The sequence below is a fragment of the Gorilla gorilla genome, chromosome 6, assembly GCF_029281585.2.
Source record: "Gorilla gorilla gorilla isolate KB3781 chromosome 6, NHGRI_mGorGor1-v2.1_pri, whole genome shotgun sequence".
NCBI classification, from domain to species: domain Eukaryota; kingdom Metazoa; phylum Chordata; class Mammalia; order Primates; family Hominidae; genus Gorilla; species Gorilla gorilla.
This window is the reverse complement of record NC_073230.2, coordinates 30,566,281-30,584,594: the sequence shown is the minus strand read 5'-3', so window position 1 is coordinate 30,584,594 and position 18,314 is coordinate 30,566,281. Positions and strand designations below refer to the sequence as shown.

Genomic DNA, 18,314 nt, shown 5'->3' with positions numbered 1-18,314 from the left:
AGCATATCCATGCTGTATAACCTACCTGCCTGTCACTTAAGAAACCATCCTGGTTATGAAGTGGACTACCCTAGTATTGCAGTGCTCTGTTCAAGTAACCCTTATTTTACTTAATAATGGCCCCAAAATATAAGAGTAGTGATGCTAGCATATTGTTAAAGTTGTTCTATTTTATTATTATTGTTGTTAATCTTTTACTGTCTAATTTAGAAATTAAACTTCATCATAGGCATGTATGTATCATAAAAAACACAGTATATATAGGATTCAGTACTATCTGCAGTTTCAGGCATTCACTGGGGGTCTTGGAACGTATCCTGCAGATAAGGGTGGGCTACTGCACAAACATCTGGACGTTCATTCACGTGCCACTAAGGATCATCACACAGTGAAAAGCATACCACACTCTGGAAGGCTCTGATCAACTTTTTCTGCTTCTCCTATCACAAAATAGAAAATACTTTATTAATAGCTTCAAAATGGCTATAGCAGTCCCTCAGTTAGTATCTTAATTTATAGACTAAGGTTATGTTTTCTAGTAAAAAACAGCATTTTGACAATGTGGGGAGGCAGCAAGGTGTAGTAGCTAAGAATTAGATTACTTGAGTTCCAATCCCAGCTCGTTCATATACTAGCTATGTGACCTCTGGCAAGTTACCTAACTATAAGTTGCCTCATCTGTGATAGACCTTAGCATATCATAAGTGCTTAAATAAAAGGAAACATTCATAATCATGTTACTATCACCACATGCAATCCTTATTCATTGTCCTAGATCCGTGAAAAACCATTATAAATGCCATTTTGTGTTTTAGAAAATGTTGATATAATATTTAATAAGCTTGCTGCTGCCCAGGTTAATATGCACCTCTCTAAGCCCCTCTTAAATTTTATTACTAGAAAACGTTCTAGTGGACAATGTCTTTAAGGTTAAATGCGGATACTTAAAATCAGCCTTTTTAAAAAATTAAATTAGAAATAGAGGATAAAACAAAATAAACACACAACAGGAATCTGATATTTCTTACCAAGACAATTTGAAGCATCAACTTGTTCTTTCAAAAAATCAACACACATTTTCTTCACAGGTTCAATCTGATATTGGTTTGCTGCATCCAACAAAGACTGAACATTGTTGCTATTCACGGAAATTCTGCAAATAAGTTAGAGGGAATATTAGTTACCCGTGATTTTTTATTATTTAAATGTTACTGTGGAATGTATCCTAATAGCCCCTGAAATTAAACACAAAATTAAACTTTCAGTCCTTGAATTAGTATGGCATAGGATACTCAAACTCTTCCATCCTTGCGGTTTTTCATTTTGAAGAATTTGTAGTGCAACTATTTGTTACGACAATGCTTTGCCATGGTAGATACCAACATTACTTCTCTAAAATAAAAATAATACTTAACTCACCTAGCAGTATAAGCAAATTCCACCAGTTGTTCAATAATATCAGGTTCAGCATCTTTGAGTTCTACTTCAAAGGACTTTGATTCAAGCATGTTAGCTACAATGAAGAGAAGAAACATAAATGGCATCTGTACTACCACAAGTTTGACTGAGGAACCACGGCATTCCAGGCCATGTTAAATATGCAGAAAAATAACGGGACAGTTCTCTCTGGAAGAAAATGCCCCAGCAAGCCCAACATTTCTATAGTGAATGCAAATTAATTCTCCACACAAGATGTGCCTTAAATTAAGCTAAGAAAAGAGTGAATTAGTGTACTTCTTTTTAAGACCATATTAACAGAAACATAAAACTAGATTTTGTTTTTTTCCCAAGCTCATAAAATAGTACTAAGTAGAGGAAGTAGGACTTGGACCCAGTTCTGAACACCAAATCCAGGGTTCTTTCTAGCACAATATGCTACAGCTATTTTTTTTTTTAAAGTTTAACTTGCCGGCTAAAATATTATGAAATTTATCTGCTTCTTTGTCTTTCCACCTAAGGTTAAAAAGAAAACCGTGGGCTTTTTTTTTTTTTTTTTGAGACAGAGTCTCGCTCTGACGCCCAGGATGGAGTGCAGTGGCGCAATCTTGGCTCACTGCAACCTCCACCTCAATCCTGGGCTTTTAAGTAGAAGCTGTACTTCCATCAATAAAGGCATCAGGCCTTTAGGTCTAATGAAAGGACATTTTTTCCTTTGGTTATCAGCTGACTACTTTTTCAGTCTCTTCACTGTTCTGTGGCCTTAAGTTCTTAACTGCTTTAAAAATTAGAAAAATGACATATTCTCTTTTAGATTTTACTTCATTCTCATACAAGAAATAATGGCATGTTTTACCTTAAGATACTTACTTGTGAACATTAAGTTAAAAAAATGACTGGCTGCAGCAAGAACAACACGATGAGCAGGTATCTTTCTTTCCTGGACCATGAGGATCACGTCACACAGCGTTTTCTAATCAAAGGAAAAATACATAAAATGAAAAGAGGCTCACTAGCCTAGCTTGGCAATACATATTAAAAAGGTGCTTGCCAAATGCTTTATCTCTATTTTCTATTTAAAGCCAATCTTTTTCCACCACAGAATTTCTTTTGAAGACATATTTAGAAAGGACTTAGAGTCGCTGCCATGTAGTATAAAAATTTTGCACTGAGTTTTCCAACAGTCAAGAGGAAAGAAAAAGTTCCTCATAATCAGAAACAAGTCTACTAACCCTTCAGAGAAGTCTTTTTTTTTTTTTTTTCTGACACAGATTCTAAGACATTTCTCATGGTAAGCTTTTCTGAGGGAAATTCAATGACATCATGGCAGTGCCCCTGACACCCTGACAGTTTTTCAAACACAGCAATTAGTTTTTATGATTTATTTTCCATTATTTATCCTTGATGAAATTGAGAACATACACTGCATTTCCTAAGAAAGTAGCATTCACAGATCTAACTTGAAACAGAAACAGCTCAGAATACAGAGAGGAGATGAACTAAATGTCCTTTCAGCAATCTTTTATTAAATAACACTTCTCTCAAATGCACTTCTGATAGAAGCTGGATAGCAGCCAGTTTTAAATTCTGATTTCTGACCAACGTCAAAATAGTATCACCATAAGCTGCTTAAAGAAGGCAGCTCTGAGTAATACTTAATTAAAATGTGGGGAAAATGGAATAATAAAGAAAAAAATTTAAGGCTTACTAGAACACTTATAAATGAATATCAAGAAAAATAAATGTCTTTTTTGCCAAATAAAATCTTAATTTCTTAACGAAGTTAAAGACAAAATATAGAGATTAGGCTTACAGAAAACTTGGTGTATACAATGTATTAAAGACTGTCCTAGGCACTGGGAATATGAGGCAAATAATATATTCAGAGTAAAAAAAATATCGCTTACAAATCTAAGATTGGCTTCATGGCTCAGAGGATTTGCATTTTGCAAATTTTAAGTATTTTACTAAAACTGTTAATATAGTTTCTGATAGATAAATCTCTGTTATTCTTATTGTATTATTTTGTGAAGATAAAATAAAATAATAATGTTTAGAATGAGAGAGAAAATAAGCCTCAAATAGCAGACTAGGAAATGAACAAAATTTCACTTTTACAGCTTATTTGAAGATTTTCAAATAAGGCCTAGTATTGACTATTGCTTAAAACTTATATGCAGGTTTATAACTAAAGCTATTTTTATTCTCATAGTGTCTTGAATTTTTAAATTTTATTTCATTTGGGGAGTGGGTACAGAGGCAGATCTCTCAGGTGATTTTGCTACATACTACACCAAAAAATACCAAGCAGCATAACCAAGTTAACTATTTGGTTACCACCAAAAAACAAGTGATCAAGTTGCCTTGGAGGTCAAAGGAGGGAGAGAAGGAGAGGGAGAAAGGGGTGGGGAGTGAAGAATAAAGATGATAAAGCATCAAGCAAATCAGATTATATCAGATCATGGGGAGAAATCTATGGCTAGTGATGGAACTTCTATGAAACATAGGGTTAAACCAAAATACAGCAAAAACATCTCCAAGGCATACTCAACAACAGAGTTTATAAGTAGAATGACTTTATAGGCACTGAAGGAGGTTGAAGAAATGTAGATCTTTGTACAGCAACTGAGTTTTAGTCTAAGATTAATGTCCAGCTGGATATTAATGGTTGGAGGGGTGGAGAAAATAAGTAGGAAGAGTCTTTTGTATCCAAATGGTACATTTATTTGCCTATACTACAATAGACTGATAATTTCCAATAAGAGATGGGACTGCCGGGTGCAGCGACTCACGCCTGTAATCCCAGCACCTTGGGAGGCTGAGGCGGGCGGATCACAAGGTCAGGAGATTGAGACCATCCTGGCTAACACAGTGAAATCCCGCCTCTACTAAAAATACAAAAAATTAGCCAGGTGTGGTGGTGGGCACCTGTAGTCCCAGCTACTCGGGAGACTGAGGCAGGAGAATGGCATGAACCCAGGAGGTGGAGCTTGCAGTGAGCTGAGATCGAGCCACTGCACTCCAGCCTGGGCAACAGAGCGAGACTCCATCTCAATTAAAAAAAAAAAAAAAGGATGGGACTGACCTATAGTGAAAGGCCCCTCCTGTTATTAATAAGCTAAAGAAAGGTATATCCACAGACAAGAAATGGGGGCTGGGTGTGGTCGCTCACACCTCCAATCCTAGCATTTTGGGAGGCCAAGGCAAGTGGATTGCTTGAGCCTAGGAATTCGAGACCAGCCGGGGCAACATGATGAAACTCTGTCTCTACAAAAAAAAATACAAAAATTAGCCAGGCGTGGTGGTGTGTGCCTGTAGTCCCAGTGACTGGAGGTGGGGGTGGTGCTGAGGTAAGAGGATCACTTGAGCCCCAGAGGTGGAGGTTGCAGTGAGTTGTGATTGCATCACTGTACTCCAGTGATATCATTATAACAAAGAGACATCTGCACCCCCATGTTTACTGCAGCACTATGCACAACAGCCAAGATATAGAGTCAACCTAGGTGTCCAGTGATAGATGAATTGATAAAGAAAATATGGTATATATACACCATGGAATACTATTCAGCCATAGCAAAGAATGAAATCTTGTCTTTCACGGCAATGTGGATGGAACTGGAAGACATTATGTTAGTTGAAATAAGCTAGGAACAGAAAGTTAAATGCTACATGTTCTCACTCATATGTGTAAGCTAAAAAGGTTGATCTTATCCAAGTAAAAAGCAGAACAGAAGATACTAGAGGCTGGAAAGGGTAGAGGGAAGGGGAGGCGGAAGGAGGGATAGAGAGAGGTTTGTTAAAGGACATAAAATTACAGCTAGATGGGAGGAAAAAGTTCTAGTATTCTATATCACTGTAGGATGACTAGTTAACAGTAATAGATTCAGGCTGGGAGCAGTGGGTTACACCTGTAATCCCAGCACTTTGGTAGGCTAAGGCAGAATTGCTTGAAACCAGGAGTTCACGGCCAGCCTAGGCAACATAGTGAGACCCTGACTCAACTAAAAATAAAAAATTAGCCAGGTGTGGTGGCACATGCCTATAGTCCCAGCTACTTGGGAGGTTGAAACGGGAGGATCACTTGAGCCCAGGAGTTTGAGGTTGCACTGAGCTGTGATCATGCCACTGCACTCCAGCCTGGGTGACAGAGGAAGACCCTGTCTCTAATAAAATAATAATAATAAATATTAGATTCTAGAAAGAAGATATTGAATGTTCCCAACAAAGAGAAATAAGTGTTTGAGAGAATGGATATGCTAATTAGCCTGATTTGTTCACTACACATTATATGCATTGAAACATCACTACATTCTGTATACATACAACTATTATTTGTCAATTAAAACAAAAAAAATTTTTTAAGAAATCAACAGCAGACATCACATGTAATAGTGAAACATCAGACATGTTCTCATTTCAGTCTTGAAACAAGGTATATGGGGCTGGGTGTGGTGACTCATGCCTGTCATCCCAAACACTTTGGAAGGCCGAGGTGGGCAGATGGTTTGATCTCAGGAGTTCAAGGTCAGCATGGGCAACATGGTAAAACCCATCTCTACCAAAAATACAAAAACATAGCCAGGTGTGGTGGCACGCATTTGTGGTCCCAGCTACTTGGGAGGCTGAGGTGGGAGGATCGCTTGAGCCCGGGGGCAAAAGGTTGCAGTGAGCCGAGATTGTGCCATGGCACTCCAGCCTGGGTGAGAGTGAGACTCAAAAATAAAATAAAATAAATAAAATAATAATAAAATAAAACAAACCAGGTATACAAATCCTTGTCATTACTGTTATTCAACCTTGCTCTGGAAATCTTAGCCAAATTAGTAACACGATAAAGATAAATCAACTTACACTTATAGAAATAACAAGAAAAGTCAGTAAAATGGCCAGACACAAATAAGATAAATATGGAAACACAATTAGCTATCTTGTATGAGAAATAAGCCATAAAGAAACACAAATGAGAAAAAAATCCCAAGTCATAGAAGCAACAAAATAATTAAATATTGAGAAACAAAAAAAAATGTGAGGGATATTCATTAAGTGGCAATTTGATATATGACAAAGATACCATTTCAAAAATGTAGTGAGAAGGTGGAGAACAGGACATGTTTAGGGCAGTGAAACTATTCTGTAGGATATTGTAATGGTGTATACATGTCATTATACATTTGACAAAACCTGTAACATGTGCAACACAGAGTCAACCCTAATGTAAACTATGAATGTTAATAATATGTGACAATATTGGGGGCTGGGCACAGTGGCTTACCCCTGTAATCCCAGCACTTTGGGAGGCTGAGATGGGTGGATCACTTGAGGGGTTTGAGACCAGCCTGGCCAACATGGCGAAACCCTGTCTCTACTAAAAATACAAAAATTAGCTGGACGTGGTGGCGCACGCCTGTAACCCCAGCTACTCAGGAGGCTGAGGCATGAGAATCGCTTGAACCCAGGAGACAGAGGCTGCAGTGAGCAGAGATCGTGCCACTACATTCCAGCCTAGACAACAGAGCGAGATTCTGTCTCAAAAAAAAAAAAAAAAAAAAAAGGAACAATATTGACTCATCAATTGTAACAAACATACCACACTAATGCAATATGTTAATGATAGGGGTAACTGTGTGTAGAGAAGGAGGTGAGGGAACAAATGTAAATACTATACTTTCTGCTCAATTTTTCTTTTTCTTTTTTGAGACAGGGTTTTGCTCTATCATCCAGGCTGGAGTGCAGTGGTGCAATCTCGGCTTACTGCAGCCTCGAACTCCTGGGCTCAAGTGATCCTCCCACCCCTCGTCCCAAGTAGCTGGGACCACAGGCGTGTACCACCATGCCTGGCTAATTTTTTTTATCTTTTGTAGAGACGAGGTCTCACTGTGTTGCCCAGGCTGGTCTCCAACTCCTGGATTAAAGCAATCTTACTACCTTGGCCTCTCAAAGTATAGGGATTACAGGCATGAGCTACCACACCTGGCTCAAATTTTCTATGAAATTAAAACTGCTCTTAAAAAAAAAGTCTAGGAAATAATGTGATAAGAGATCAGATAATCAAAAATGATATTGAGATAACTTAATCATTTAAGGAACCATGAGATTCCTCACTCATAATGTATTCCCTCTTCCCCTGGGAAGGTAAGTACTGAGAAGGAAGTTTCAGTCTCCATCCATCACATGTGGAAGAGTGAATACAGGATGAACAAGAGTGTGGCAGAGGACACCGACAACAGATAGCCAGGCAATCTGGCTCATTCTTCTTTCCTAGGTCTGCCCCAAAAGTGGGACATCAATCATCGGGGCAGGGTTGCTCCTCTGGCAGGAGAGGACTGTTCCTGCTCATCAGCTGCTCTGCCTCAGACTGGGTGGGTAAGTTTAGTTTAGGGAAGAAAGAATAGAAAGCCCAATTTAATGCTCAGGTCAATGTCCTATAGTTAGAACTAGTAGTGACGGGTCCTCAAATATGTATGCACAGATACTCAACGCGTCATAAAGAAAGAAACTTTGGTGCTGCTTTAGTGCCTGCAAGATTTGGGGGCTTTTACAGGAAGAATCCTTTGGTTCTAGTAAAGGCTCACCTCAGAAGAAGCAGACATTTTAGGCATCTGTTGGTATCATGACCTTTTGCTCTCTATCAAGTTTACTCGACAGGATTACAAAAGGCAGTTGGGTCCATGTAAGTGCTAAAGCACTGTATGAGGATTAGCTTTTAATCACATGTGCTGTCATTAGTAAGAGGCATGCAGTCAACTGCCCCACGTTCTATTCTTTGTTATATCCCAAAGTAAAGACTGAGGAATGACTAACCTTTAGATTTATGTGGCTTGTCAAGAAGGTTCTGCAATCAGTCCCTCCCAGCATGATATCAAATTGGCATTGAGTATAAATCCCTGAGCAGATTGTAGATTCAACTACAGCTGGGTGGTAGATTTAAATCACTGAAAACATAAAGGGAAATGAGGCCCTTATTAGATGGGGTAAATAATTTTCTTGGATTAGTTACTAGAAAAGCTTCAATAAAGCAATAATAAATGCAAAGGCTAAGAAACATTAAAAAGACTTCTCTAGAAATCACATTTGTCAGAAAAGCAGAGAAAAACAGGATTGAACTTAAACACATACACAATTAGAATAAGGCAAGTGGGATAATGAAGGAAAAACAAAGGAAGATACCTAGACTAAGCAGAAGGAAAAGAGGGACTGCCTTCCTTAAGGGAAACATATGCCAGGTCAGGCCAAACAGCTTTGCAAAGGAAAGGAGACTTTGGCATAACTGCCCTTTAAGAGCTGGGACTAAGAAAAAAAAGCTATTTTTGCTATTTATTCAAGGAAGGTGTTATGGACCAAACAGGAATAGAAGAAGAGAAGTAAGAATTCAGGAGTAGGTTAAAACAGTTCTCTCAGAAAGGCCTGGATCAGCACTTTGGGAGCCAAGGCATGTGGATCACCTGAGGTCAGGAGTTCAAGACCAGCCTGGCCAACATGGCGAAACCCTGACTCTACTAAAAATACAAAAATTAGCCAGGCGTGGTGGTGCGCGTCTGTAATAGCAGCTACTCAGGAGGCTGAGGCAGGAGAATCACTTGAATCCGGGAGGCAGAGGTTGCAGTGAGCTGAGATCATGCCACTGCACTCCAGCCTGGGTGACAGAGCAAGACTTGATCTCAAAAAAAAAAAAAAAAAAAAGGCCTGGCTCTAGGAAAATTTTATGATTCCTCTTAATGCTAAAGATATTAAGAGAAAATTAGAGGATTTCTCTTAAAGAATAGGACAACTATAATAGGCCATTACAATCAAGTTCAGACAGATTTGAAAAGGAGAAAGATCAGCAAGAGTATTTCTTGCATTATTAAGTAATTTTCAAGGTGATATTGCTGGGAAGACAGGTGTGGTATTTGCTATATGGCATATGGTATATAGTGGAACTGAGAAGTTTGTGGAATTAAGACTGTAAGGGAGAGTACTAGATCACATTAAAGTAAGTCAAATAACCCAAAAGTAGTCCAGCTCTAAGTTATATGCTAGACATCCCCACAATTAGAATTACCTTTCTGAGAGTAGTGACGGCTGGCAGTAGCTGAGCTAATTCTGAACACATGTGCTCTCTTATTTTCCACTAGGGGAAGTTCTGTAGGAAAGGCATTAGAGGAATATGTATGCAAGCAAAACAAACACCAAAATCATAAGGAAAAGAAAAAGAAAGGTATTCTAATCTAAAAAGGTCAGCTACCTGATGTAGAAAGGAAAAGATCCAACTTAAGCAGGTTAACAAGTCAGCTGAGGCTGCCTGAAAGAACAGATGTACCATAGAGGAAAATGCAACACTAGAGACATAGCCCATTTTGACACAAATAGGTGACAGAAAGGAACATGTCTGCGCTGCTGCTGAGTTTGCAAGGCCTAGAAATTTCAAATACTGAGGAAAAGCAAGGTTTTGAGGAGCATGCTGTAAGGGCCATATTGGTCCCTGTGGGACCACGGGCCTTAAAGGAATGTTAAAGGCCATTCTCCAGCTGAGACAAATGGAGAGGAAAGGAGGACAAACCCCTCCAAGAGACAGGATTCATAGATACAAGGAATTTCACAGCATGACAGGATCTTAATGGGCACACAAAGGTGCAGAACAATCAGGAAGCTCAGAATTGTAAGGAATGCAAGGCCACGAACTGTGCTCTGCAGAACTGCTGGCTACAAATGTAAATCACTCTCCTCTCAAAAATGAGAGAAGGCTTTGTCATTAGATAGAACTCAATCATTTCAGCATTAGGTTGCCAGGAACATAGGGTTCAAAAAAGATATCAAAATTAAGCTTTAAATGTGCAGGATGGATAATAGGGAAAAAAGGGAAACTCTATGATACCTGGTAGCTGAGTATTATCACCCTGGCAAATCTCTAACAATTGTCTAAGAAAAAGAATGAGTCCTGGCCGGTCGCAGTGGCTCACTCCTGTAATCCCAGCACTTTGGGAGGCTGAGGCCGGCAGATGACGAGGTCAGGAGATCGAGGACATCCTGGCTAACATGGTAAAACCCCGTCTCTACTAAAATACAAAAAATTAGCCGGGTGTGGTGGTGGACGCCCGGTAATCCCAGCTGCTCGGGAGGCTGAGGCAGAAGAAATGCTTGAACCTGGGAGGCAGAGGTTGCAGGGAGCCGAGATCACGCCACTGCACTCCAGCCTGGGCGACAGAGCGAGACTCCATCTCAAAAAAAAAAACAAAACAAAAAAAAACCCAAAATGAGTCCTATGCCAGAGAAGCATCAATATACGTTGAATAAATCTCTTCTATAGATGGTAAACAGTGCCCCTATAAGCATGGAAGATTCCTCCCAACTGAGTTTAGCCCTAGAGTCTATAGATTACAGAAAGCTGATTCAGACTGGCAAGCCAAAAGCCAAGATTGTTATGTTTTCTTTGAAAACCCTCTGTTCCCCAGAAACCAAAGTTTATATTCTGTTTTTGGCTGCGAAAAATAATGTGGGTTAGGACTGTATAAATAAAATGTCAACATCTGGGCTGTTTGGTATAGAGATGAGAGATCTTCTTATATCAATCCTAGGGACGTTCTAACATACCGGAAAGTGTGGCATCAACTACCTTGAAATTGGACAAATTCAGCTTTGGAGGTGCTAAGCTAACTAAATCCATTCCAATGGAAGCCAGCCCACATTGCAGCTGCTGAAGAAGCTACCCTGACTGTACCCAAACACTCAAGCAAACGCTTTCTGGCTGACTAAACTGAACAGTGTAAGAAACCAGGGTGAGCACATATTTGGAATTCAATTGCCTTTCATTTTAATTCAGAGGAAGAGCATAGATGTTGGAATTTAATCATGAGAGGGCTCACAACAGTCAGATTTGGGAGATTCTGTGTTGCTAATACAGAATTATATGGAGTGCTTTAGGCTGTCATTTGGTTCACCACAGAACATCTAGAGAGCTATGACACCTTGGCTTAGAAAAATTTGAGATGGGAAATAGAAGTGAATTGCCAGCCTGTAGTATCTCAAGGCCTGGTGTTAATAGTTATCCACCCACTTCAAAGCTTTCTTGGGTAAAAATTTAAATAACCTCTTAAGCTGGTCTTTGGATGATACAAAAAAGAACAGTTATTGGTAGAGGAAAGCAGCCACATAAGCATTTAAGATAGAACAAAGCATTCCCTGAGCTAGTAAGAAAATAGACCAAAAGACAAGGCAAACTTGGAAAAAAGAACTTACAGCTACTTGGTCCAGCTACTTTGTGCTGGAGTTTGGGGTGGGGCTTCGGTGCCTGAATTCTATCATTCAGCCCACTGAGATTCTCAACTCAGGTTGTTTATATAAGGAAGTATCAATAACCAAACTAGACATAAGAAGATGCACTTTTGACTGAAGGGCAAGTACTTGTTAATCTCCCATATGCAGTGCTTCTCTCATAAAACAAAGTTGGAAAATGAGGCTTTGCTTGATAAGGCAAACTTTAAATTGCCCCTACATATCCCAATAATCTAAATTTTGGAAGCTGCACAGTCATATGTCCTATATGGGAAAAATGAGAGATGGTTTGGCCCAAACCCAGCTTATGGAGTCCATCATAACACATACCTTACCTGTCCTACTCAGCAGATGGATTCCTTAAATACAACAAGGTAGCTCTCAACAGAGTAACTTTACCATTAATAAAACAACAGTGTCTTCAGTTCTAACTTAATTAGATTAGCAATTCCTCTCTCATTTGACAAAGTGAGGAAGTGAGGTAGATACGAGCTCAAGATGCCTCATTTCCTTTCAGCTTCTTACATTCGTGCTTTTCAAGCTTCTTTTTTATGTGGCAGAATTCATTCTCAAATAAGCTAATCTGATATAATTTATATAGACAGAATGGTCTCTATGTAGCAAGAATTAACAGCCCGGCAACCAAAAAATGGAAGAGGCTCCCTTCAATATTTGGGGGTTTTTTTTGAGACAGAGTTTCGCTCTTGTTGCCCAGGCTGGAGTGCAATGGCACAATCTCGGCTCACAACAACTTCCGCCTCCTGGGTTCAATCGATTCTCATGCCTCTCAGCCCCCTGAGTAGCTGGGATTACAGGCATGCGTCACTCGGCTAATTTCTGTATTTTTAGTAGAGACGGGGTTTCACCATGTTGGCCAGGTTAGTCGTGAACTCCTGGCCTCAAGTCATCTGCCCGCCCCAGCTTCCCAAAGTGCTGGGATTACAGGCGTGAGCCACTGTGCCCGGCCTGGCTCCCTTCAATATTACACTTAATGATTCACTTACAAAAATTTTGCTTCTAATCTCAGCAATTAGTCTTTCTGCTAGTGGGTTCTGTTAGTTTAGAGATTTGGAGGCCCAAAAGAAAAGTGATTCCACCAAGTGATAGAAAAATGTTTCCATGGGAATGAAAGTTAAGACTGTGACCTGCCTATATTAGCCTCCTCATTTTTACCTCCTCTTCAGGTAAAAAGAACAAAAGACAGGGCTTTGAAGGCTAGCTTAATATTCAACGTAAGTTCATGACAATGTCAAAAGAATCTTCAAAAATACTGACAGCCATAATACCATTTCTATTCTTCGCAAAGACTACATTCCTCAACCTCCAGCTTTGCCTTCTTACTCCTTCATTTTAGCAGATGATCTCATTCTATTTTTCTTTTAGAGAAAAGAGAAATCACTGGATAGAAACTCCTTCATTCTTCTGATTCCAAACACACCTACTATCAATCCCCTCCTTCTTCCCACTTCTTATGGAAGAGGAACTGCCCCGCCACCCCTGTCTGAGATTAATCACATTTGCTTTGGATCTCATATCAGGAATTATCTATTAATTGCCCACTCTGTCTCATATATATCCAACCTCTACATCTCTTTTTCCCACTAGTTTTTAAAGACACCTATATCTTTCCCATTTAAACAAATAAAACCCAGCAACCTTCGTTTGACTCCCTCTCCCTTCAAGGCCAAATTTCTCAAAACAGCTGCCTGAATTTCCTCATATTCTACTCACTTCAGCTTACATTAATCTGACTCCCATTTGTCTGCCCATCAAAATAAGTCTTACTACAGTCAACAAACCACTCTGTGTTGCTATGTCCTACTATAAGTATTTTTAGTTTTAATCTTATTCTGATCTTTTACCAGCTTTAAAAGTTGCAGTCCTCCTGTGAATACAGTGCTTTAGACCATTTGGCCATCCTGACTTGCTGGGAAGGAGAAACAATTTCTTCCCAATTTTCGAAACTCTCATTTTTCTCCTATTCTTCTGGTGATTCCTTTGTTATCTCCTCCATAGGCCCATTTTCTATCCTTTATTCTGGACTCTTGACTCTTCACAGCTTCAATGAAGAAGTTATCTTCTATATGCAGATAATTCACAAATGTATACATCTAACCCACAACTTTCCAGACCTGTCAATTTGTCATATATACTTCAGTGTCACAATGATATCACAAATTAAACACATCTAAAACACAAATTATAATCCTTTCCCCAATGCTTTGATCCTTTTCCAATACCTCCTTTCTCAGTGAATAGTGTCATCATCCATTTAGTTATGCATTCCAGAACCCTAGAGATCATAAGTGACACCTTATGCTGAATCCCTCAACATCCAATCATGTACCAGCATCACAATACAAATAGCTAACACTTACTGAGATGTTACTTGTTATCAGGTCGTATTTTAAGTTATCTTAATTTGGTTACCTAATTTAGTTATCACAACTACATACGGCAGTTATCATCACCAAGTCCTGTTGATTTTATTATCTTTTTAATCTATCACTTTTTCTTCATTGATGTTGCTTATGGCTGCCACTGTCATCACCTCAGTCCAAAGGACCATCATGTCTCACTGGACTACTACAGCTTCCTATTTCGTCTGCCAGCAAGCACTCTGAAAACTCTTTAATTCATTTACCACAAAGCAGTAAGTCTTTTTTTTTTTTTTTTTTTGAGACGGAGTCTCAGTCTGTCTCCAGGCTGGAGTGCAATGGTGCAATCTTGGCTCACCACAACCTCTGCCTCCCGGGTTCAAGCAATTCTCCTGCCTCAGTCTTCTGAGTAGCTTGGACTACAGGCACGTGTGACTATGCCTGGCTAATTTTTTGTATTTTTAGTAAAGATGGAGTTTCACCATGTTAGCCAGACTGGTCTCAAACTCCTGACCTCAGGTGATCCACCTGTCTCAGCCTCCCAAAGTGCTGGGATTACAGGTGTGAGCCATTGTGCCAGGCCAAGTCATCTTTTTTAAAGAAGAAAACACCCCGTCTCTACAAACATGCATGCACATGCACACAAACATGCATACACAGATTTTAGAATAAGGGCAAATCACCTAACTTGACTTATGAAGCTATGCATGGGCAGGTCTCTAGCTACTTCGCCAGTTTCATCTAGAACCATCGTCCGCCTTATGTTCTGTGCTCCAATTACACTGACCTTTAATCAGTCTCGAACTTGCCATTCTATAATAAAGTAGGTCTCCAACTCAGAGCCTCTGAATATGTTGTTCCCTCTACTTGAGTCACTCTTCCCTTTTCTCTTTACCTAGTTAACACCTACTCTTATTTCAGCTCTCAATGACCATTTCCTTAGAGAAAACTTCCTGATGGTCAAATTACCCACCCATATGCCCTCGTTGTACCATGTTATTCTCCTGTGTAATACCTACCACTGTTGCAATATTACATTTATTTGTGTGATTACTTGACCAATGTCTTGCTTTTCTACTAGCCTATTAACTACAAGAGGATTGGGACTGTCAGGGTTTGCTTATCATTGCAACCCCAGAATCTAGCAAAATGTTTAGCATACAGTGGGTTGTCAATAAGTATTCATTTCAATGAATGAACTTGGAAGCCAAATTGAACTAGAGTAATAAATAAATAGTAAGTAAGAAAATGTAGTGAACCGCATGTTCTCACTCATAGGTGGGAATTGAACAATGAGAACACATGGACACAGGAAGGGGAACATCACACTTCGGGGACTGTTGTGGGGTGGGGGGAGGGGGAAGGGATAGCATTAGGAGATATACCTAATACTAAATGACGAGTTAATGGGTACAGCACACCAATATGGCACATGTATACATATGTAACAAACCTGCACATTGTGCACATGTACCCTAAAACTTAAAGTATAATAATAATAAAATTAAAAAAAAAAAACAAAAGAAAACGTAGTGAATTTACCCAGCTTTTCATCTTAATGGGGGGAGAGAAGTATTTAGAGGGGTATGTTGAGATTAAGAATGGGTTTGCTGGTTGTTTGGTTCAAAAGCTGGAGAGGTTAAAACAAGCTTAAGTGCTAATAGCAAGAATCCAGCAAAGAAGAAAAGTTAAAGATGCTCAACAAAGATGGAATAACCAACAGTATAATACTTCTGAGGAGCCCAGCATCCAGGAAGCCAAAGCCTAGGTAGAAGTACTGGCCTTAGAAAAAGCAGCAGCATCTCCATTGTAGCAGGATAAGAGGAGAAAAGGGAAAGTGTCAAAATAGGTTTAGAGATCTGGTGGTAGAAAGTGAAAAGGTAGACAGTTCTAGACTAATGACTTCTATTTATCTATGGTGTCAAAAGAGGGTGATCTGCTGAAAGTGAGGATCTACAGAAAGGACTCAGATTGGAGGAAAATAGTAAAACAAAAAGATTGCTCACCGGCACTGATAGTCTAGTGGAAATTAGTGGCCAAGCACTTACTTGGCAGAAGTTGCCCAGTGAGATATTTTCCAGCTGTGCTTGGAGCCTTGCACAAAGAAGGTAATCAGTCATCAATACTCAAGTTTGCCAGATGGACATGAAAAAGGGACAGAGGGTCAAGAAAACTGGGGCACTGGAGAGACAGTGGAGTGACAATAGCTTCTAAGCTGGACAGACAGAAAAAGAAAACAGAAAACAGTAAAGTACAGGAAAAAGAATAAGAAGGTCTGGACGACTGGAATTGTCAATGAAAGTTAAGAGAATTAAATGAGACAAAGCATGTAAAACACTCTGCAGAGTGGCTGGAACAGAGTTATAAGTGCTCAAGAAGTCTTATTATTACCAAGGGTTTAACACTGAAGGTTTAGATTATTCACAAGAGAACCTAAAGATAATGACATGTAGTAATTTACAGTCAGACAGATGAGAATACAGAAGCAAAGTCATTTTAGCCGGAAGGTGAGCCCAGTTAACTGCCCAGTATCTAATTGTGAAATCAGCTCTGTAGTTCTCTCACATAACTCTCAATAAGGACTTTAACATAAGCTTTCAAGTTCCAATTATGCTTTAATTCATTTAATGTGGAGAAACTATAAACTATGGTGGTACTCAGGAAGGTCTTAAAACATCTTCCTCCAATGTTAAGAGACTCCTGGACTTCATTAACACAAAAGAAGAGTATGGCAACAGCAATGTGCATGTGCAATAGCGACTGTGACCCAGACCTGCCTTGTAAAGCCTCTATTTTACATATCAGGTAATAACATTAATCTAAGCAAAAAGTTAAAGAAATAAATGAAAAGGTACTCAATCCAATTAAATAAGATGCTCCTATACACCCAGTTAGAATGGCTAAAGTGATAAGACTGACAACATCAAGTGATGGCAAGGATGCGGAGCAAAAGCCTCTCTCACACACAACTGGCAGAAGCGTAACATGGTACAATCACTTTGGAAAACTACACGACGATATCTTTTAAAGCTGAAGGTGGTATAGCTTATGACTCAAAAATTCCTGTTTGGTATTTCCCAACACAAATATTAATACATACATATGCATACCAAAAGGCATGTACAAAGTGTACAAAAATGTTCATAGTAGTACTAGTCTTAATAGTTCCAAACTAGAAATAACCCAAATGTTCATAATGATAGAATGGATAAATTGTGCTATATTCATTCAATGGGATACTATATACCACAAGGATGAAGTAGCGCTACACACAGCACAGATGAATCTCACAAACAATGTTGGCTTTAAGAAAACAAAACACAAAAGTTTATGCCATATGATTACATTTATATAAGTTCAAACACAGGAAAAACCCACTTTTTGCCGATGTGCTGCAGACTTTCATGAATGCACCACACACCAAAGACAGAACAAAGAGCTCCTCTTAATAACAGGGGTGCACAGTGCCCTTAGAAGATGGCATGGCATGGTATTTATCAATGGCTGCTTCTGCTCTAACTTCGATGGTTACAGAGTTAGAATAGTTGTTACTACTGTGGGGTTGGTGACTGAGAAGGGCATAAGGGGGGACCTCTGGTGTACTGGTCATGTTCTCGTCTTGTTGGTGGGATGTGCACTTTGTAATAATTGAGCTATACGTTTATGATTTGTGCCCTCTTATATGTATCCCATACTTCGCTGGAGAGTTTACTTAGAAACAAAAGGCTAGAAATGACAAAAACAATGTAGGAAAAGGCTTTAGAAGAAGCCGAGGCGGCTGGCTCTGCAGAATCCCCTTTTGCCTCTATGTATAGAATCAGCCACTATACTACAGAGAGATGGAATGACCTAAATCATGTTATCTAAAATAACAAAATGAAATAATGAGACAGCAGGATTGGAATTGAGGTATGCTAATCTCACAATGTTCTCAAATTCTTGAAGGAATGTTTCTGGATGTTTACAGAGGGGTCCTTGTCATCTAGGCACTCATTATCCTGATCCTTAAAGCAATGAGATTGTAAAGGGATGCAAAAGTAGTCATAACACAAAAATATTTACTAAAGAACAAGAGCACTTATAAAGTTGGTCCTCACTCAAACATTCCTCCTCTGGCTCAGACCAGCCACTGTTTCTGCCAATTCCCATCAACTGCCCTTGTCAGTCATTCTTGGTCAATTGTTTCCTGTGTTATGATGTTAAACAGGACAATACAATATAACCATAATGTAAATCAATTGCGAAGTG

General features: G+C 39.3%; 1 protein-coding gene across 6 annotated transcripts in view; it reads right to left on the bottom strand.

The window, feature by feature from the left end:
- Positions 1 to 18,314, bottom strand: part of KLHL7 (kelch like family member 7) — a 72,132-nt gene that overhangs the window by 49,219 nt on the left and 4,599 nt on the right. For 2 of the 6 annotated variants that reach the window (XM_031012869.3, XM_055347311.2), the window contains exons 2-5: positions 2,308 to 2,410; positions 1,420 to 1,513; positions 1,029 to 1,153; positions 402 to 440 (exon numbers count right to left, since the gene is read on the bottom strand). In XM_031012869.3, coding sequence (XP_030868729.1) covers positions 402 to 440; positions 1,029 to 1,153; positions 1,420 to 1,513; positions 2,308 to 2,410 — 361 coding nt within the window. Of the gene's footprint in view, positions 1 to 150; positions 441 to 1,028; positions 1,154 to 1,419; positions 1,514 to 2,307; positions 2,411 to 8,238; positions 8,370 to 18,314 lie in introns of those variants that run through there. The other 4 variants (XM_031012872.3, XM_055347310.2, XM_031012875.3 and 1 more) reach the window with 4 other exon arrangements.